The 21,800-nt window shown below is 38.7% G+C and overlaps 1 protein-coding gene across 1 annotated transcript; it reads left to right on the top strand.

Moving 5' to 3' along the window:
* Nucleotides 1–65: 65 nt before the first annotated feature.
* crabp1a (cellular retinoic acid binding protein 1a) lies at nt 66–16,185 on the top strand. Its single transcript, XM_088920464.1, has 4 exons — nt 66–326; nt 3,041–3,219; nt 10,768–10,881; nt 15,825–16,185. The coding sequence occupies exons 1-4, from the start codon at nt 257–259 to the stop codon at nt 15,873–15,875; spliced, it is 414 nt and encodes a 137-aa protein (XP_088776590.1). The 5' UTR covers nt 66–256; the 3' UTR covers nt 15,876–16,185.
* The last annotated feature ends 5,615 nt before the right edge of the window (nt 16,186–21,800 follow it).

The raw sequence follows: 21,800 nt of genomic DNA on the forward strand, positions 1-21,800 counted from the left end.
TCGGGGGGAGGGAACTTTGTGACTCAGACCCAAGACAGTTGCTATAACTAGTGGCACAGATGAAGCAGAAGCAGAGAGAGGGAGGGAGAAAGACAGAGACAGGGGGGTGAGACAGTGAGAGAGCCGGGAGCGCAAAAGAGCAGAGAGCAGAGCACCAAGCACTAAGAAGCAGGTTCTTTCTATCAGCCCACAAGACCAGGCGCTTTCCTCACAGCTTTGAGACAAGAGACAACCCCACCAGCTCCAAAAAACAAAAATGCCCAACTTTGCTGGGACCTGGAAAATGAAGCACAGCGAGAATTTTGATGAACTTCTGAAAGCACTTGGTAAGCCTTTCGGGTTTTTTTTAGCCCATCACTAAAATCCATCTTAAGGTTGCACGTCTCGTAATTCATAGCCTCTGTTCGTTGATTGATTGTCTATTTTTGGACAAAACCATTAAATGTTCGTATGCATATATGTGTTTATAGAAGACCTTAGACCAGCAAGGCTGAGGATTCCCCAAAAACAAACAATATGTTGTCATTTGGGAGACAATAATGATTAATGGGAAATATTTTCCTTTAATTAAACAGGCTGTAGATAATATCTGTGAGATCCGTCTTTAGGATTACCTTTACAGATATTTTTCCAGATCTTAGGTTGAAGACTTAGGAATTTATGATGGAAATCTTCATTCATAAAACGGGCACTGAGACAAATAGGTGTGCAGGATTTTTAGGATGCTCCAGCAGAATAAAAAAACCTTCATCCATTTAAAATGTGTTTAGATAAAACAAATAAAAAATGCACAAAAGCCATAAAAAAGAATATAGTCGTTTTTTTAGCTTGATTTAAAACCAAATAATGTATTTTTTATTAAGGGGGTTCTTCATCAATTACTCACCAGGCTGCAGTTTCAGAGAGACTGCACTAGTCAGAGGTTAGATTGTTGATTTATACGTGGCTGAGACAATAGATGGTGTTATCCAAACTGTTCTTTTTAAGAAAATGTTATTCAGAAAAGAAAATTAGTACCACATATGGAGAATTTAATATCTAGCAAGCTTTTATTCAGCAAAACAAAACAAGTTTCAGTTTTGTTATTTCCTAGTGATAGAAATGCCCAAGTAGTGACCAAAGATAGACTTAATCAATAAAATAAAACAACCATGGTATTTCAAGTACTTTACACAGCAAATATTTTGGAATTATGATCCAGCTTAATGCTGTTTATGATTATGATTAATGGAAAGAATTCAGCTCAAAGCTAGATGCCCGAAAAAATATTTTGCCATTTTCTAACGTAAGCCTTAAAGAAACAGATTTAATCAGATAGTCGTGACAGGCTTTGTGTACCTCCTCTGCCAAAAAACAACAAATGTGGTCCTTCTTAAACCATGTTCTTATGTTTTGCATTTAAGCTGTTTTGCATTTAAGAGGAAAAGAGAAGACAGACATTCCGCAGTACCAGTTTTCTTTGCATGTGAGTCTAACGAAAGACTGGAGCGATGAGAGATGAAATAATGTGAAGGTGCCACAACTGCACTTCACTCTTTTTCGTCACCTCTCAATTTCATAACATACCATGTCATACATATTGTGGCACACGAATGATAACTCATTACATCCTGATGCTGTAGTGCCTTGTTGATGCATTACTCTTCACTATAAAGACACAGCACAAAGACAAACGTGAGCATTAATGTCATGGTTTGAAAAGATGTTATCACCACTCTTCTTTCTGTAAAAAAAGTAAAACTTAAAAAAAAAACTTAGGATGTTTTTTTCTCCATAAAATAATGCACAGCAAAAGTGGATATAAAGGAATATGTTAATATGGATATGTGAAGGAATATGGTAATTGTATCCATCTTGGCTGAGGTGCTGAATGCAGCTGAATGGCAGATGTGCCTGTAGAGAAGGGTGTGTGACAGAGGACTTTGCTCTGTCTTAGTGTGCAGGGGTGACTCAAAGCTTTTGACATTCACTGGGGAGCACAACAGTAAAGGTCCAGTCAATGCTCTTAGTTGAGTCACAGGGCAAGAGGAGAACACAGCACTGATCATCTGAGATTCCCCTAACGCGCAAGCAATCATCTCCAGCAAACAAGTGTGGTTCAATTTGAGTTTATTGTTAATAAAGTCAAATATTTGCAATCTCAAATGGGCTGCAATTTAAAAATTCCTCAAATGCTTTTCCACTACTCAGTGTGGGTTTCCTAAGTGTTCCCTTGGGCATTAAACCACTTTAAAAACAACTCTATACTAGACAGATTTTTTTTCTTCCATGTTTTAAAACTCCTCTATTTGTATAGGCATCAAATGTCTCTGACTCCTTAGTTGTCACCACAATAATTAAGCCTTGCACTTATTGTCTCATTTTATTTAATTTTTTTTTTGTCTTTCTTACTGATAGGTTGTCATAAAGAAACCAAATGTTTCCTCTAGTCAAAATCTACAATACATTTTAAATGATTTAAAGCTGGCAGGCGTTGGAGTTTCTCAAAGAACCATGTTTGGTTAACTGCAATCAAGCTTTTCTCTTTTTGACAGCATCCAAACTGTTCTTTCTCGATGTTTCCCAATTAAGTTTACTTTATTATTCTTTGTTCTGCAGAGTAGCACTTTCTGTTACATGCTTTCTAGTTATTCAAACCAGAAGGACAGTACTCTTTATGAATTTTAGGTTTTAGAAATGGAAAATACATGAAAGGAAATACCCCAAAACACCAGAGACTTCAAACATAAAGAGGCTTTGTGCAATGTTTACTTCTTGCAATGTACAATGCATGTTGATGAAATTATTAAATCTCTGTAATCTATTATTACAGAGCAGCATTATTGTGAGATGCTCTGCATTTGAAGGTAATAGCCATCCAATCAATACAAAACACAGAAATCTTTTTTTGAGAAGAATCTGGGTTATAGGGATTGCTCATCTGAAAGGGAGGCAGGAGAGAAGGGAGAGGTGCTGACAAGCAGGTCGAGATGAACGTGCAGTTCTTACCCTCAGCCCTTCTGGGTTATTTGTTCTTAATCTGACTGCTCTGCGCACTTAGGCGTGAATGCCATGCTGAGAAAGGTGGCCGGGGCGGCTGCTTCCAAGCCCCATGTGGAGATCAGGCAGAACGGGGAGGAGTTCTACATCAAAACCTCCACCACTGTCCGCACCACTGAGATCAACTTCCGCGTGGGCGAGGAGTTCGAGGAGGAGACGGTGGACGGCAGAAAATGCAGGGTAAGACAGCGGACAAGCCGGCTCCTCTCAGACTGCAGCGGAGAGCAGATTACCAGCACTAACCACTACGCCTCCTGAACGCAGCTGGGCAGCAGCCTGCTGATTCAGCAGTAGGACCACCCAAAAATGCTAAACTGAAAAATACTCTCTGAAAGATTAAAATTGTTGGACTAATTGTTGGAAAAGGCAGACCCATGATCCAATCGACAATGGTAGGCTGACATCTGTGAAACACATTATCCATAATAGTGTCCCCAGTGTGTCCTGCCGTGTTATTGCTTGCAATCTGGAAAGAGACAGTGAATTAGGACAGTGACGATTGCCAGTCTTTGACACAGTAGGTCCAGCAGCTACATCATTTGCAAAGGAAAATAAACTGAGATTGATTCTGAGTCAGTTGCATCAGTAAGCCCTACTGACCACAAGCTCAGAGAGGCCCCCTGCACTGACCACCAATTAGACTGTGCATCAGGTGGAATTAGATGGAGTTCAGACGGCGATTTGGAACATCAATCCTCAATCTGTTCTGGAGTGGTTTACAGGCGATGCCATGGATATGATATATCAAAGTGAAGTGAAGAGGATGGGGCCAAACTGCAGAAAGCCCCTTTTTTAAAATATAAATGAAAAAATCACAGAATATTTCTCCACTTGGAGCTGCCTCATTATATCTACATGACCTACCTACACAAGCACTGTTATTCAAAAGGAAAGCTTCCATTATGATCATCTCCATGTCCTTCTCATAAGATTGACAGAGCTTTTCCTGGGCACATATGAACACCAGCTGATCAAAGTGAAGCACACAGCATGACACACAGGACAAGCCACTTGACCTCTGTACTTCTTACCATTGTTCAGCGGGAAGAGTGAATAAGAGCCCAAGGGCTTTAATAATGACATGTTAAACTGGTCATACTCACCATCCACAATGGTAATATAAAGGACCCACTTCACTGTCCTCATTCATATAGCCATCAAAGGTTTCTATGTCAAGCCTACAATAGGATGGGCACTGGAAAGGAAAGAAAGGAACATATTCCAGGTGGTAAGTTTATATTTTTTGGTCCTAGTTTCTGCCAGAGGGACATTAGGCATTTTTGTAAAAAGAAAATTCAGCACTTTGAAAATCCTTGCTCAATTGCCTTGTTTTTGTTTGTTTCAAGAACAAGTCTACTAAAGTCCTAAAAAAATAAACATTTTGTGCTCCTGAGCAACTCAATCAGGCTCGTTTGGACTGCAGGTTAAGCTCTGCAGCCCAGATGTTATGAATTCAAACCTGTGTCATGTCAGTAGCTGGTTGTGACAGTGGTAACTAATTGACAAGGGTCAGATGAGCTGGTTCTTATAGATTTTGCAGCCCAGTAGGGATTCTTGTGACCTGCTGGGTGCCTGCAGGCTTGTAGCAACCCCAGTGAGAGAATGCCATTCCCCCAAGCGCTCTCAAGCTCTGGGTGTGTAAGCAGACCATTCTGACATGTCTCGTTCTCTCCTGACTGAGCACACTACCCATTGCAAGAGAGCCGAATCTTAAAACAACTGGCAATTCCAAACCAATAAGAATTTTTACAATTTCAGTATTTTGTAAAAATTAACCTCTTTCTCTATTTTATGGAAGCCCGTTTCCGCCAGGGAGTAAAACAAAACGGTATGGTATATATGGTATCTCAGAATTCCGACTAAGTAACTTAGAATTGCGACTTTATATCTCAGAATTGCGACTTAAAAACTCAGAATTACGACATTATATCTCGTAATTGCGACTTTATACTGCATCTCACATTTGTGACTTCGAAATAGCCCATATTTCATTGTCTGTCCTTTTGTTATTGTAACGGATTCGGGTTCTAGGGCTTGTGCCCTCGCCGCTCCCACCCTGCTTCACTGCATGGGCTCGAACCCGGGTCTTGCCAGCTGAACTAAAGAACACTTTCTGTAGCCCCGGCGGCCAGCAGCCCTGTTATGTGCAGGGGAGGGCGGTGGCGTCACCACACTGCAACCAGATCGTACAACCTGTATGTCAGCCGTTCCGTTATACTACATTCATACATCGTACAGGATCATAGGATCTATAGGCCTGAAGACTTGTCTTGTACAGTGCCCTGATAAAAATCAAATTAATTACACTAATTTTTATGGAATCCCATTTCCGCCAGTGAGGTTTCCATAGTACCCCGATGGAATAGTGGACGGTGGGCTTTTTAAAAAAGTTTTTAAACACCAGAAATTAAAAAACGGAGACAGAATATGAAATAAGATACAGAAATAGACACTTCACATCCAGAGGAAATCACAATTATAAAAGCTGAATACTTATACTTTTTACATATTTCCATTGTATGTCCTTTTTTTACTTAAAAAAGAAGGTCTTCTTTAGCTCAGCTGCCAAGACCCGGGTTCGAGCCCATGCAGTGAAGTAGGGCGGGAGCGGCGAGGGCACAAACCCTAGAACCCGAATCCGTTGCAATAACAGAAGGACAATGAAATGTGGGCTAATTCGAAGTCGCAAATGTGAGATATAAAGTCGGAATTCTGAGATACCATAGCGCGTTTTTTTGTGCTACCTGGCGGAAACGGGCTTCCATACTATTTTGAAAAAAGCTAGGAGTTTGATTTTCTTTTTGTTGGTGCACCCACTAGATCAGGACTACAATATATGAGGTAACACATCCAAAAATATGTCCTAGTCAGTCATTTCTTTTCCCAGACTTGTCCAAAAGCACATATAATTCTTCGTTATAATTCTTGCACCTTTATATTTGCAAGACATTTTGCTGTATTAACCTGTGAAGTTTCAGTCACAGATATATACCTAACATGCAGAGCAAGAGGAGAATTTAAACCACTGTGTGCCCCAATTATTAATGCTCCAGTAAAGTGACCAGGGACACTACTGGAGCTGATTGTGTCCTTTGAATGAGAAGTTAAACCTAGGTTGTAACTTGGTACTGTTCATAAGCTAAACCCTACCCTCAGCTCGCACAGCTTAACTTACCTAAATTTCCTCTTTCATTGAGATGCTAAACTTATTTCTCACTTCTCTCCGCCTGATCCACTGTGCAGTGTGACTGTGGACACAAAATGACTGCTGTACATCGCCCAGATAGACGCAGTACTTCAGTAGTGGATGAAATTGGCCCCCTCATATACTGTATGTGAAGTGAAATGGGATGTGAAGAGTTACTGTATATACATGCCAGGTATTATTATTATTATTATTATTATTATAATCCTCCTAATGACCTTCACTGCTACATGTTTTGAGTACTTATCATACCTGCACATCACCTTAATTGTCAGAGCAGGCTGCACATGTGAGATTTCCACTGGGTATCCCACTTCATCCCGTAAATGTGCAGTACAGCTGACTGTGAGCAGTATAATTGAGCCTGAATTCTAGTACTGATCACAGGAACTTGAGTCAGTGTTGAACAACATGATCAATTCTGGCAGAAATGTGTGAATAACAACCCCCCCTTCCCCCAACCACTGAAATGTAGACAATTGTTTTTTTTCCACTCTTTACATTCTAAACAAGTCTAAACAAGGCTTAAAATTGTGAAAAACAAGAAATCCCACCATCACTTAAATTCAGCTTTGCATGAAGTAATGGAACATTAGTGGACATCATTGTGTAGTTTGCCTTCCTGGCTTGTTGTTTTGCCAGCACTACATACTGTAACTCAGTGAGATCTGCTTGGCTTTGCCTTCGAGCTCTGACACATACTGAATAATCAAGGGACAAGGGAGCAATAAAAGCCTTCAGCCTGTACTGATAACCACACTGCAGCCTGGGGTCCATCCGTGACATTCTAATCCGATCTGTTTCCTCAGCCCTCGCGCCTGGGGACAGAGTCAGCAGCACATTTAGTGGAGCTACAGCCAGCAAATGTGAACTAAATCACAGAGTTTCTGAAGCTCTCTGATTAGCCTCTGAAGGGCTACATCTGTTTCAAGCGGGTCAGAACCCAAATCAGTCAGAACCCAGTTTCCAAGTGTGAATACTGGCCAATTTGTGCACTTCTTAATCTAGCAGATTTAAGGGTTCTGGGATTTTACAGGGCAGTCTGATTTCAAAACTCTCTACAGGGAAGACTATAATATTCAAATTTCCGAACACAGTCCTCAAGGTTCACTGTGGTGTTAGGCTGCAGAACAACCCCTCTCTCTCACACACACACTCATTAGAAGTAACTGTGTGAGGGGTTTCACCTTCTTCTGAAAAATGCAAATTGTTTTTCAGCTCCATCATTTCAGGTGTCCTCCCTTAAGTCTTCAAAATCACCATTCAGTCATACTTTGCTGAAAACGAGCAGTCACATTCCTTCTGCTGTGTTCTGCGTGCCTTCATCTGCAATACAATCATACTGTACAGTGACATTTTCTGAAAATCAGGAGCATGCTAATCATAATTAAGTACTAAGTATTAAGTAGCTAATTAAGCCATGTTATTCTTTTCAGATGGGAATTTAGGGAGAACATTTCTTTTTTTTTCCCTTTCGCTGAATTAGAAGCTTTGTGCATTGAACAGGAGCGACTTCATAAATCTGCCCTGTTGGTTGCTATAGAGACAGATTCCAGCATTACTCACCTGCAGCTGGGAACAAAGGGTAATCTGAATCTTACAGAATTACTTCAAAGGACCTCAAAATGTCTGCCCTGAACGTCCGGTGTGTTGTACACATCAATGCTGACTGCAAGATTCATTTTCCCTTTATGGTTTTGAGAAAAGACAAATCCCACTGAAATACAGAGGCACATAATACACACTAATCTTCATTTCCATGACACGGTAGGAAAATATAATTTGCATAAAAGAGTTAAAAAGTTGTGTTGTATTGGGACTTCTGCAGGCAGCAGTGCAGGTGGTGTGTGCAACACACTCGTTCCCAATTGACACATGATGGGAATCCACTCACAAGATCTGTCATACAGACACAATGCAGGCCTAACACACATTTACTCACAGGGGTGTTATCATTTTCACTTACTGTATATAACAGATGCATTTATAAAATGTAACTTATTTTCAAAATCAGAATTGAAGAGACAATTGTTTTTTAAATCTAAAAATCCTTAAGAAATTGACGTTAAATACACAAATACTGTTTTCCCCCTTATGTATGAACATATAAATTATTTCCAGGAAAATGGCAAGATTATTATAAGCATAGACAAAACATACTACTTCCTTCCTTTCCAAAAAAAAATTAATACATCTCTCTATATTAATACATTGGGCCCCAGGTGGTCCATTAGCACTATTTAAATGAGGTGGGGGACTCTTTGTATCTTGTGTTTTCTGCCATCTGCCAAAACAATGTAAATCTCTGATACTAGGATTGTATCCATGTGTATACTGTACAATAAATTGGCAGGTTTCACATAATGGAAGTGTCTAGTCTGAATGTGGTCATTTAGATAGTACTGATCCTTGAAGTGACTGAGAAATATCTGGGGGAAACACATGAGGATAATTGACTTTCACTGGGTTTGAAAGTGAAGAAGAAAGCAAAAACTACAATAAAGTGGTTTTTGACATTGTATTTAAATGTTTCATTAGATGGGCACAGGGGGATTACAAATTGCACCTCAATCTTTGATATGTTGATTAACATTCTGATCAGGCAGACTCAGAGAAGAGCGACTGTACAAACCTGACGGCCAGGACTTCAAATGAAACTTTCAGACTTTCAGAGTCCTCTTTCCTGGTATGTTGCGGTATGCCTGCAAAAAGCTAAATCTGAGAAGATGTTCTCAGGAGGCCAAAAAGAAAAGAAAAAAAAGCAGAAAATAATCCTTATGTGCTGGTTTTTTTTTACAGCAGGAAACTGAATTTTTTATGGAGCGTTGCAGTGGATGATGAAACCAAACTGAAATTCCATGAGCTGTGTTACTCAGCTCCATCACCAGCTCACCAAATGCAAACGTTGTTCACTGGTTAAAGAAATAGATTTTACAGAATTTTTAAATATTACAACTTTAACCTTTGCTTTCCTTAAATGCTGATATATCTCATTTTAGAAAGTATTGCTTTTAAAGTATAAGCTTTTTTCAATTCTATCACATAAACATGGAGTTCTATCCATTTTTTACAGATGAAGACAGTAAATCATCAAGTATACTTTTTTGGAATGTAGACAAAACATTCTTGACTCAGGGCAGTGTACAAGATTAATTTCTTAGCCCTTTTGTACCCTTGGTTGAAAGGTCTTTTTAAAACAAACATCTGAACCCCTCAAAGATTTAAAGGTAAAATGAAAAACAAAACTGTAACTGGACAAACAGCTGTGAAATATGAAGACTGCAGTAAGTGTTTCTTTCCCTGTTAAACTAAAATGCTCACTGGAGTCGCACAAAACAGCTCATGAAGTGGATGGTAAAATCTAATTCATAAATAAATCAACAATGGTTAAACAACAAAGTAATTGTCTACGTCTAAGTACAATTGCAGATATGCAATAATCAAGGCCTGATGATTATGGTGCAGAAATACTTTTTGAAGTCACTGTATATTGTTCGCTCAATAGCAGAGGAATGTTGCACAAATTTAATAAAACAAATACAGTCATTGATTTTACGCATCAAGTAATCTTTTGATTTTGATTAATTATCAGTTTTTATTAATGTATTAATTAATAAAGTGCCAGATTCGCTTTTGAGTTTCTGGAAAGTAATTAGAAATCTAAAAATTATTTCACCTGTATTTTTTTCTGTACTGAACTCAACCAGTGCATTTTTGTAAACAATTTAGAGACGATTCCTTTTACTATATATCAGATGAAGGAATGCGCTTTATTGACTGACCCTTACACAGAACACTTACACTTTTCACAAAAGATAACATTTTCTCACTTGATGATAGTGGCTAAATAATCATGAATGCAGAATTAATTCAACTAAATCAAAAAGATAAACATACAACATGAGTGCACCATGTTGAAGTTAAATCAATTTCCAGGTTTAATAGTACTAATTGCTTCATATACTTCAAATGAAAGGTTATTTAAAGTGGGTTAGTTTGACCTTTATAACATAATCTTGATTCACAATTATTCAGGTACAAAAATAAGACACCATACTGCACAGATCAGCATTAATGAAGCCATTTAGGTCTGTAATGTAAACTTGTGAGTTTTGATATGTACTACTTAAGAACTGCAAGAAATGTTCACATTTAGGTCTCCAGCTGAGCAGGTGGGTATTGTTGTGGCTTTGAGGACTAATAAAGCTCTTGAGTTTCACATCATGAAAGCCATTTTAGGCATTCATATCGCACAAACCCGATATGGATTAGACACAGGCCAGCACAGTAGTTTGAAATGGTCCCAAGAGCAGCTGCTGATCCTGAACGAAGGCTTGTCTAGAGAGGAGGGGGCTGTATTGTGAAGCTGAATACTGTTGCCCATCTATCACATGGTCTCCTGTCTGCGTCTCTCAATTAATGAAGGCATCCTGGCTCGACTCATTCTCTCAGATCCTGTGTTCGTGTTGCTGGGATGTCAAGTATGTGGCATCACGCTTAGCTGATTGTTCTCTTGCCCACAGAGCCTGCCGACTTGGGAGAATGAAAATAAGATCTATTGCAAGCAGACGCTATTGGATGGAGATGGTCCAAAAACTTACTGGACAAGAGAACTGAGGGGGGGTGAACTTATCTTGGTAAGAGCTGTTATCTGTAACTACTACCAGTGTTCACCATTACTGCACATAGGACTTATGCACTTTGTAAGTGTACTTGCATGGCTCAGACTACTTAAGAAAGTACAATGTATTGTAATATTATACATTTTATTCAGATTTAGTGTGTTGGAACTGCTTTTTTCACATTTGTCCAGTTTCCAGATTTCCTGGAAGATTGGATTTTTCCAAACTTATGTCGTAAGCTCTGTTACTTTTTTGGAACTGATTTTAACTATTTAGAAGTACAAAAACGTCTCTGTGTTTTTCCATGCATGGTCTAGCAGAGATGATGTGATGTCAATGTGCTTGACTGGTACGCCATTCTCTGGGAAAGCATGACTAGATTGCTTCTGCAGGCTGAGACATTGAATACTAATGTGTCCAAATTTCTTTGGGTAAAAAAGATTTGGATGTACAGAAACTGTTAAACAGACTATGCATCTGTAAAGACACTTCTTCCTGAATGAACTTCCGAGCAGCCCAGCTGTCACCACAGGGCCAGAAATATATTTTAAAAGAAAGTTTTGTTTTGGTGCTTCTATATGTCTTGTCTCTCTCCATCAGTGAGTGTGCAACCTTTCCACTATATTGCACTCAGAAGCACTATGCTGCATTAAATTTCAAGCACATACCAGCTATTAAGATGTTCCAGTTAACAGAAGAAATACTAGTAATGAGGAAGCACTTATTCTAATCACTATATACCTATGGCTTTTCTGCCTTTCACCAGAAGGTAATTTCTTGCAGAAACTGTGAGCAAAAATCAGGAGGCCAAACTTTTGGCTAAAATCCTTCCCAGGCCACAGCGCAATGTGGCTGCAATAATATAATTCTCTTTTGGCCACTGAGCCTTTGGAACTTCAGTGGGGCTTCACTATTTTTACTCTTCAGGTGTCCATCACGATGACCTCAGTCTATGCTTGGTTCCCTCACTTTCCTGGTCTGATTAGATGTAATTGATTTCTGTCTACTTTAGTTATAGAATTTAGAGGTTGTACACATCTGCTGTTTTTTTATAGACCAGATGGGAAACATTAAATGGAACCAAAATACAGTGTGTGATTTTCAATTCCTGGGTTGCAGACACTATTTTATTAGCACTAGAGATATGCTCATTATTTAATCCGAAATCCTCCGGTTGGGAAATAAATAATGATGATTTCTACAAAACCCATGCAATATGCATTTAAACACTGCATATTCTTACATTCTATACAATATACAAGATATTACATTTAAAGCAATAAATACATCAGTGTGGTGGATCAAGTCTCTATTTCTTTAGTTCCCACAGAAATACACCATAAAAACAATGATAATGTTTAACTCAGATTTGAAAATAAATCTTAATTTTCCACCTAAATATATTATATTTGATTTATATGAGTGGCATATTTTGTGTTCTGCATGCCCAGGGTTGAAATCTGATCTGAAATTAAACTTCAACAAAGGCTCATCTACAATCACAAACAGATTTTCTGGCAAAAAGCTATTGCTCCAATCTACCAGCTGTGTTCGTGTTTAAGTCATGACTGAAACTGTTATGACTGATTAACTTTTGTATTGAATTTGTGATCATTTAGTGATTCTTACAATATTTTGGTGCAAACTGCAGTATTAGCCATTGACTGAAAATTAAGATATGTCAAGCATGCCTCTGTTCTACTTCAGTGTTTGAGAATACTCTTTAATTTTGGAAAAAGGACAAGTTCCCTACCTGTATCAAAGTCGTCACAAGGTGACTCTGTGTGATTGTGCTGTAAGATACCAAAACCAAGCCAGTTTTGGAAGTTACAGTACCAAGACATCACAAGACTACACTGCATTTGCAGATCTCTATATAAAGTCCCAACAGTATGTAAAGAGTATAAAAAGGGTATGAGGATAAGCAACTTTGTAACTCTGCAAACAAATTTAAGTGTGGAGAATTGGAAACGCTGCAGTGAAAAATGTTCAAAAATAACTGTCTTTAGCACAGCTCTAATTATCACATGGAAGTCACATGGGCAGTATATACAAAACAAAAACTTCTGGCGCTTGGATAAAGGCATCAGCCAAAGCAATAAATAATAACATCACCTTTTTTTATCAGTCCATACCCAGATTTCTTGGCATACATTTTCTCCAAATTTCTTTCCACATTCATACTTTTAAAAGCTGCTAAAAGAGGCAAGACACTTTGATCAGAGAAGAAGGAAGAGCGTAAATGCAGTGTTCTTCATTCCAGAAGTGGTCACCTTCTAGTGCAGTTTTCTTTCCAGCTAAAAGCTTTGACATCCTGACATTTCATATTGTTAAGTATTGTTACACACATCAGACATGTCACATCAGACAGAATTTTATTGGTGAGCAGAACTTGGTTCAAAATTTCAAAATTCCCATGATAAAAAAAAAAACAACTTCTACTATTCAAGACCATTTAGAATTTATTTGTGCTGAAACAGGACTAAATGCAGTACATTTGTCATGAATTGCAGCTATCTCCTTTACTGGTACAGTATGTGTATTAACTGTAATATGTAGTGCCCTCGGGCCCTGCATCCATTCTGTGCCAACTTCTAAATCTGGTGTAAAATGATTTCTAATAAAAATAAACTTTGAATCACACAAAAGCGAAATAGAAAAACAGGGGCCTCTTCCTGCCTCTAAGCTGATCTCTGGCACTAAAGTTCCAGATAAATTTAACAAATAGAGCCACATAGTTCATTGCAAAGGATGAAAAACTGGAGGCATGATTTGTAACGCTTGATCCCAAGTTCTCAGGATCTTTGCATGAACCTACAAACTGTCCTAATCCACTCAATAAGGACCAGGTACGTTAACTTACCTGGATGCCATAAATTCATCCCCTGATTGTGTCAGCTTTTAAAACAGCTTTTAAGTTTTATGTGGGCATACAAAAACATTCTTAAGAAACATTCTGCCAGATTTTCTTAAGATAACAGCGACTGCATCTTTCATGTCACTTCATAAACCGAAACACAAACAAAGTCCAAGGACATTAAAAAAACTTACCATGCTGCAGTGCCAAAGACATTTTAATAATGTGAGCGAAAAAAAAATCCATATTTGATTCTTTCGAAGAGACGGATAAACAGAGATTTCAAAGGAGTGGGAAATCAATAACTGTAGGATTGATTCTCCCAGCTGGACATGTCTAGTTACAACAAGCAAACCAGAAACTGGTCAGCTAAGATGGATGAACCTTAAGATGGAATTCATTAAGTATAAAAAATACTCATCCTCAAGATCCACCTGGTTTTTAAAGAAATGCCAAGCTGGCAATTTAACTCCTGCTCTCAGGGTGGCTTTGATCCAGGTCCCACAGTATTTTTGCACCATGAAGTAGTTTGGGTGCATTAAACCACTGATGCCGTGCAGATCTGGCCCTTGCCTGCCAGTGTTAATGTGGTTAATTGATCACGTTGGAACTGCCTCTGTAAAGTGACGGTGGTGCAACCCTGCTGCTCCCCTCGGTAATGTCTCCCAGGGCGCTCCCGCAGAGCAGATGGCTCATCTAAATGCAATTCTTTAAAGCTGCGTGACATTTCAGACCATTTCCTGCCTCGCACTTGTGTGGTGACGTGCAGATGCTCCATCTAGTTGGCCGCTATTCTCCTGGCACTTTTCACAATAAGTCTGTGGTGTCGGCTAGCGAGCGCTTGCTCTTCTGTCTTCCTCTTCAAAAGCACTGTCGTCTTGGCCGCTTGGTCCTAAAAATGCGTTCATCCCATCTTCCTGCTTTCTCCCACTTCAGTAAATCCCAATATCCTTGTATGCAAAAGTGTTTTTGCTTTGCAACTTGATACATCAAACTAAGGACTGAACATGACAAAAGGCAGAATATGGAGTCTCTCCATGTACTTTTTTGGGATACCTTGTAGTGATATACTGGTCTCAGGGCTGTGGACATTTTATCACTGGAATTACCTAAATTCTGTTTTAAAATATTGCTTTAGCTAATCTACTTCCTCCCTTCACCTTCTCTTTTATGAGCTTATCATCACTATTACTTTATTATTATGACGAATGGAGCTTGTAGACTTTAATCACATTTTTCCAATATACATCTCAATTCTTTAAGACAATAAAAAAGAATCTCAAATATCTGATACCCTCCTCTCTTCGAGGGGCCGGGTAACTTTGTCATTCTTTCCAAAGCTCAACTGTAAAATTGTTGTGTTGAGCAATTCTGGGAATCTTTGTTTGCAGAGAAGTGCAACACTAATTTCTCCCTGTGTAGCTAAAATACAGAATGAGTGACGTGTAAATGGAAATGACAAGCCTTAGTGACCGGGAGATCATGTGAAATGGTGAAACTGTCTATAGAGGGTTAGCACCAAACAGGCAAGTCTAAGACTGTCCTAGCACAAGTGTGAATAACTCAGTTCAAGTACACAGACATGAGAGAACACAACAGCAATGTTGCATCTTTCAAAGGACACAGATTTTATAAAAGAATGCAATCACTAATAAAAAAGCAAGGGGGCAGATTTTAATGTCAGAAACTGGATAGAACCTGCTGACTATTGGGTTTCTTAAAACTTTGGGAAACATCAAATCCTTAAGTACATGGCTCGAAGATGATCCTTCGTAACTGACTGAAAAGTCACCAAAAACATTAACTACAATAACAGAGACAAAGCCAGAAGCCATGTCAGGTTTAGGTCAAAAGGATAACACAATCCTCATCCTTGAACCTGGGGAACATATTTAGCCACATCCAAATGATGGGTAAAACAGCTGTCTCACTTTCCTAGTAAGAAAAATAAACCTGCACTTTTTCAATTTTTGTTCTATCATAAAGAAACCAAACCATTGAAATTCAGTTGTACGTCCTTACAGTGAAGGGTGAATGTGGTTGATGTTTTTAATACAATCAGCAGAAATATCCAACCCTTATCCTTCTGCTTGCTTTGCAGACCTTCGGCGCAGATGATGTAGTTTGCACACGGATTTACGTACGGGAGTAAAGTTTGTGGACCAGCAGACAGCGATGGGGACAAGATGAAGGAAGCTCAAGTCATGAAGTTCCCCATTCGAAATCATTGCGTTGTTTCGAAGTACAACAGCAGAGTCATACAGTGTAAACATGGGATTCTTCCTTAACCCACTGTGTGTTTGTGTCTTAGTTGTTCCTACACTAGCCACAAGCATGGGATGTCTGTGATTATTTGTGTGAACTCCTTTGCATTCTCTGTTCTTTTGCCATGTTAGGTATGTGTGGTACTTCAGTATTACTAAGTAATGACAGTAATAAAAAAAGTATCTGCTTGAGTTGTATGTCTGTCTCTCGACTAAAATCTATGCCTCTCTGTTGACACATCTAAATTTTACTTGCAAAACAAAATATTTTTATAGTATTTCTCGCTCCTTCCAAGAGATGTGACAAATACGAATGGTTCTGTAGATAACCAGACAAAACATGGTCATAAAAGTGGCACAAGCAGACATATCTTTAGAATAATATTCAGTCCTTCAGATTTATCTTTTTGAAAAGCAGCATGTATTCCAGGAATTCATGTGCTTTCAGTGCGCATGGCAAAGTGTACAGCAAGAGACAAATTGAAGATAACAGCTAATGAGTGAGCTGTATGAATGGGCTGTCTACTGGATGTAGCCTTTGAAAGCCAATTTTGGTAATAAGAATACACAATCGCTGAAATCTGATGTCAGGGCAGAAACAGCCATCAGTAATTCAACAATTCCATGTGCTACCAATTCCGCTATGCTGTGTCAGAACTCAAACTCTGACTTGCAATGAAAGGTAGGTGAAAAGAATAATGAATGTACTTCCTGAACATTGGTCTTCTTTAGGAATCCGCTGTTATATTACAGACTTAGAGAAACTACAGCATATTGCCGACATAGAAGCACAGAAATGAAATGACGATTTAGATCCTCATCTGAAATAATTCTTGCCAACCATAATTCTAACAATTGATTACTAAATTTTGTTTTAAACAAGCTGGTGATTTACAGCATGTCTCAGAAGTACAATTTTCAATTGTCAAAAGTGTCTATACACTTACTAAGATGCATTATGATATATTTGATAGATGGACTTCACATTCCCCGCCCTTTGGGGTTTGCTAATGAAGTATCCTTCCTCAGTGTTTATGTTTGATATACTTGTAGGGCTTTACATTAAGCTTTTTGTTTCCCCAGGCCAATGAGGGATCTCTTACTGAGCTAGGAGCCCCCCCCCCCCCCCTCACCCACAGACAGCAGGCCTCAGCAATGCTTTAGTGTCTCTGCAGCATGGTCACAATGCTCTCACAGGAGCTTCCACTGCCTGCGTTTAGCTGATTATTCCAGCGTGCGACACTTCAGGCAATGCAATTAAAGATGGAAGGCAGGAAGATAGGCAGGGGCCTGTAGACTCTCCAATCTCCCCTCCCCCAGGCACTGTGTGCAATTTTGCAACAAAAAAATGTGTTCTCATGTACGGATTCTGTGCAATTTCTGCCCTAAATAAGAAGCAGCAAAATTATTTTTGCTGCATTTATTGCCTTTTCTAAAACGTGTTCATGTTCTCAAACTGTCATTAATTCATTTTCCCCTTAAGAGCCTGAAAAAGAAAAAAAGAAAAAACAGAAGTTGTTTCTTGTGTTGAATTAATTCCAGTTTGCACTTGCAGGCTCCTACAGTGCTCGGGTTTAATAGCCTAAAAGTTAAAAGAGCCTTCATCAACTATAAAATTTTTCAACTGCTGCTGTTTGCTAATCGTTTGAGAGGTTTGAATCCCTCATTTAAACTCCATTGAAGAACCGTTAGGTGAATTCCTAAAAGTCAGAGACCAGGGAAATATTAATGAAATAAAGGGCTAAAAATTCCTGTTAATGCCTAGGGCACTGTGACATGGCCGTGACAGAAAACAGAGCAGCTAAACCTTGGAGACTATAATGGGAATGACTGAAATTCCTGCTTGGGTTTTATTACCAGTTGGTGGGTAGCTATCAGGCAAATGAAGTGTGTGACTCGTTAATACCAAGTAAGAAACGAACCCTGCAGCTTATTAATGGAGATGAAAAGAAATCAAAGAAGCTATTGGGGAATTAAAGAGCAAACAAGTTCCATATCCCAAAAGGAATCTGCAGAGCATCTGGATTTATTTTCCTGGTTATCACTCTATTATATGCTGAGGAGAGCAGAAAAAAAGATCTGTAATTTCAAAGCCAACTATGAGCCTGGGCCTGTGGGCCTGAAATTCAAGTTTGTGTGAACGATTAGACTCATCTGTGTGGCTCTCTCACCAGGCCTGTCAAGCAGTAATGTTTTTCTTTTTTCTTCCACCAGACTCCAGAAATAAAGAATGTGATTAATTAATTGCCTGAGACGAGCAGCTGACATGCTGTTGACATAAGAACAAGATATGGCTGATCACATTCTGCTGAACTCTTCTGAAAGTTTGGAATACTTACACATTCTGGCTGCTAGACATAAGAAATGATCAACATTGCGTTTATCCCCTGCACATATCATACAGCTCTCCAGCTTCTCAGTTTCTTTTCTTCTTATGGAAGTAATGGCTCCTTCACAGTTATTAGTCTCCTCAATACGTCATGTAATCGTTTTCATTTTTCTAAATTAAATTAAAAACTATATTAAACTGAAATACATCACTTAATTTGAAATAAACATAGAAAGACCATTAAATCCAGCTTCTGTTCCCTAAGCAAAATGTGGCAGGATTATATAGTGGCACGTGTTGAAACCTTTAACCAGAGGGTCTGAAATCACAATACTGACACAGTTTGTAAAACATGATGTTGAAGATGAGAAACAAAGGAAAACAAACTCATCAACCAACCATCAAAAGGACTAACGGCTACAAGCATTTTTCTTATGAATCCCAATGTAAATCAATTAAACAACTGAAATGTAGATTATGACAATGTCCTGCAATGACTGGGTGAAAAAGCCTGAGTTCACACTACAGTGTATTTTCTTTGTGAATATGTGAAGCCAAAAAAGATTTTATGATCTACACAGTACATGAGGAAAGGTCATGCATAGAAATAAAAAGAGGTTTAGGTATTAACCTAGTCTGAAAGAGGCCTTTATCATTCAAAACCTTCCCACAACACTCACGCGGTACTTTGAAATATCTTCCATAATCTAGTTGCCAGATACAGTAAAACTTCACCTACTTTTTGACTTGAAACTTTATGAAAGAACCATTTTCCCCTTGAGTGAGTAACAATGCTTTCAGCCTAAAACCCAGAGCAAGTGCACTGGCCTGTTAACTCGGCAGATTCTCATGATGCTGTCAATGTAGCCAACATGTCTGAATAAAATAATTGTGCTCCCTGCAAGCAGTTTGTGTGACAGGTCAGATCAGAAACGCACTCAGGGCACTCTTTGTAAAAGTTCTGCCAAACAATAGTGTTCTGTCATGCCCATCCCAGTGGAGAACGGAGGGAGAGGATAAGTGCCCTCCTCTTCATGAATAATCCTCGCAGCAACTTGAACTCTACTCTTCTCAAACAGTGTCTTTCATTTTGCAGAGATACAATTTATTCACTCCATGCCAACTTGCATTAGCGGATGGGGAAAGAGAACATTAAGATCATTGGTTTGTGTAGATTGATGCAGACAATTAGTATATTATTGTCTGTCAGATGACATTATTCATTGAGTTAAGACGCAATGCAAAGTGCCCTACCCATTGTTAAAAAGTTTATACACGAGGAAAGATTTTAGATCTTATTGTCAAGAAAAAATATGAAACAAGTTCGATTGTTTGAAAGGAACAAAAGAGTTCTAGGATGATACAATACATGCTAGGATAGATAAACTAAGAAAAATAACCACTGAAATTATTTTTTGTAAATAATCATTTACACATACATTAACTACTCTTTTTTGCATCAGAACGTTTCTGATATGTGAATGGCCAGTTCTTTATGATATCACGTTTTCTCCTTTTCTGTAGAATGTATAGATTTTCTTAGCATTCCGTTAACATGGACTTCCCATGATCAGCTTGAACTGGATAAGGACTAAGATGATCTAATACAGATCCCAGCTTGTCTATGATATTTAGAAACAAGTGCTACAGAAGCATGTACTTCCCAGAAGGTTAGAGAGAAAGCATCAAACCTAAAATAAATCTAATAAAGCAATTTATTTAGATTTCTGGAAATTTAGGATGTTCATGGGATTGATTCTACAGTGTAAAACATGGCTGAATTTGATCAACTATTGCTTATTAAGACTTTGCCAGTTCAGTGTTGCTCAGTTTTAAACAGGCAAAGTACTTTCACAAACATGTTTGCCAGATGAGAGACTCAGTTGTGCGCTGCTTGGTGCCGCTGGATTGCGGTTCTTGGGCCCTTCTGTGGGGAGTCTGCATGTTCTCCCTGGGTACATGCAGGTTTTCACCAGGTGCTCCAATTTCTTCCCACCCTCCAAAGATAGGTTGGCTGGGTTCATTGGTGCATCTAATTCGTCCCTGTGTGATTGTGTGTATCCTGCAATGGTTTAGTAACCTGTCCAGGCTGTAGCCCTGCCCTGTATCCTGTACTTTCAGGATAGGCTCTAGGTCGCTGTGAGATGTGCCACAAAGAAGCAGATTTATCATAACGGACACGTAAGATCTGCCAATCAACAAACAGCTTGCGACGAGAAACTGGTCAAATCTAGCCTTACAAATTTAACACACACACTGATCTCCAGAGACTTAATGGTTCACCTTTAGGAGTTTATTAAATCAACATACTAGATAACCCATAACATTCTTTACTGAAGGAAAAGAATCTGAGTTTCATTACAGTAAATATATACCTCACCTTTTTTTTTTAGTTATGGTGTTCATCTAAGGCTGAGGAAGATAACGCAATTAAAGAACATAATTTAGTAAACTCCTCATACACAAAATTAGTATGATCCTACCAGAACATTTTCCTAAAGTCTAGTCATCCAGAAGAGCTTTGTAATGACTGTCGTCCTGAGGCCCAGCCGTTTGAACTGCTTCATTAGCTGTGCTTAGAGGAAACTGTCCTGTGTACATCTGTCAGGCTCAGTCTTGTCATCTTCGCGAATTGGCAAGTGCACAAAAAAAGAACTGGGTCATGCTTTCTCTCAAGGAAGGCATCTCCTCTCACACCTGTCCAGACACATTTGTTCAAATATGCTCTCTGAGCACTAACTTTGGAATTGCACCTAGACTCAAGCTTTAAGGATCTCAGGAAGAGAGCCTGTAAACTATGGAGAATTCAAGAGCTTTACACCATGAAGGAAAAGGCAAAACTAAAACTTTGGCTATTGAATCTGAAACAGTGAGTCCACAAGCTCGTATTAATAGACAATCAATTTATCAACACAAACTGAGACTTTATGGCCGGAACAATATTTTACAAAAGCTCAACCCAATACAGGCTCAAATTACTTTTATTAACCGTTACTGAGCATCTCATATTAAAATACATCAACAACTAATATGTATTTTATAAAAAATGTTTTCACTATTTTTTCCACATACAGTTGGGAGATACTGTAGTTTGTGAACCCTTTGGAATTATCTGGATTTCTGCATGAATGGCTCCTAAAATCTGATCTGATCTTCTTCTAAGTCATAATAATAAATACAGTCTTATTTAACAAACACACTCAACATTTTACAGTCATATCTGTATTGAGCAAATGGTTTAAACAATCAAGGTCATTGATGGAGAAGGTATGTGAATCTTGAAGTGAGGGTAATTGGAGTCAGGTGTTCCAATCAGTTCAGGTGTGGGTTTGACCTGCCCTACCGTATCAAAACTCACACAAGTTTGGTTACCTGCTCTTCACAACAGACTTCTGTTGAAGTGCAATATGGCCCAATCAAAAGAGATTTCAGAGGACTTCGGAAGAAGAGTTGTTGAAGCTTATACGACTGGAATGGGTTACGA

The sequence above is a fragment of the Atractosteus spatula genome, chromosome 7 (genome assembly GCF_055471065.1).
Source record: "Atractosteus spatula isolate fAtrSpa1 chromosome 7, fAtrSpa1.hap1, whole genome shotgun sequence".
Taxonomy (NCBI): domain Eukaryota; kingdom Metazoa; phylum Chordata; class Actinopteri; order Semionotiformes; family Lepisosteidae; genus Atractosteus; species Atractosteus spatula.

Bases quoted from the DNA above. Each gene is read 5' to 3' on its own strand.
- crabp1a (XM_088920464.1), top strand. From the start codon at position 257: ATGCCCAACTTTGCTGGGACCTGGAAAATGAAGCACAGCGAGAATTTT. The intron at 327-3,040 runs GTAAGCCTTTCG...CTGCGCACTTAG, and splicing joins TGAACTTCTGAAAGCACTTG to GCGTGAATGCCATGCTGAGA. The intron at 3,220-10,767 runs GTAAGACAGCGG...TCTTGCCCACAG, and splicing joins TGGACGGCAGAAAATGCAGG to AGCCTGCCGACTTGGGAGAA.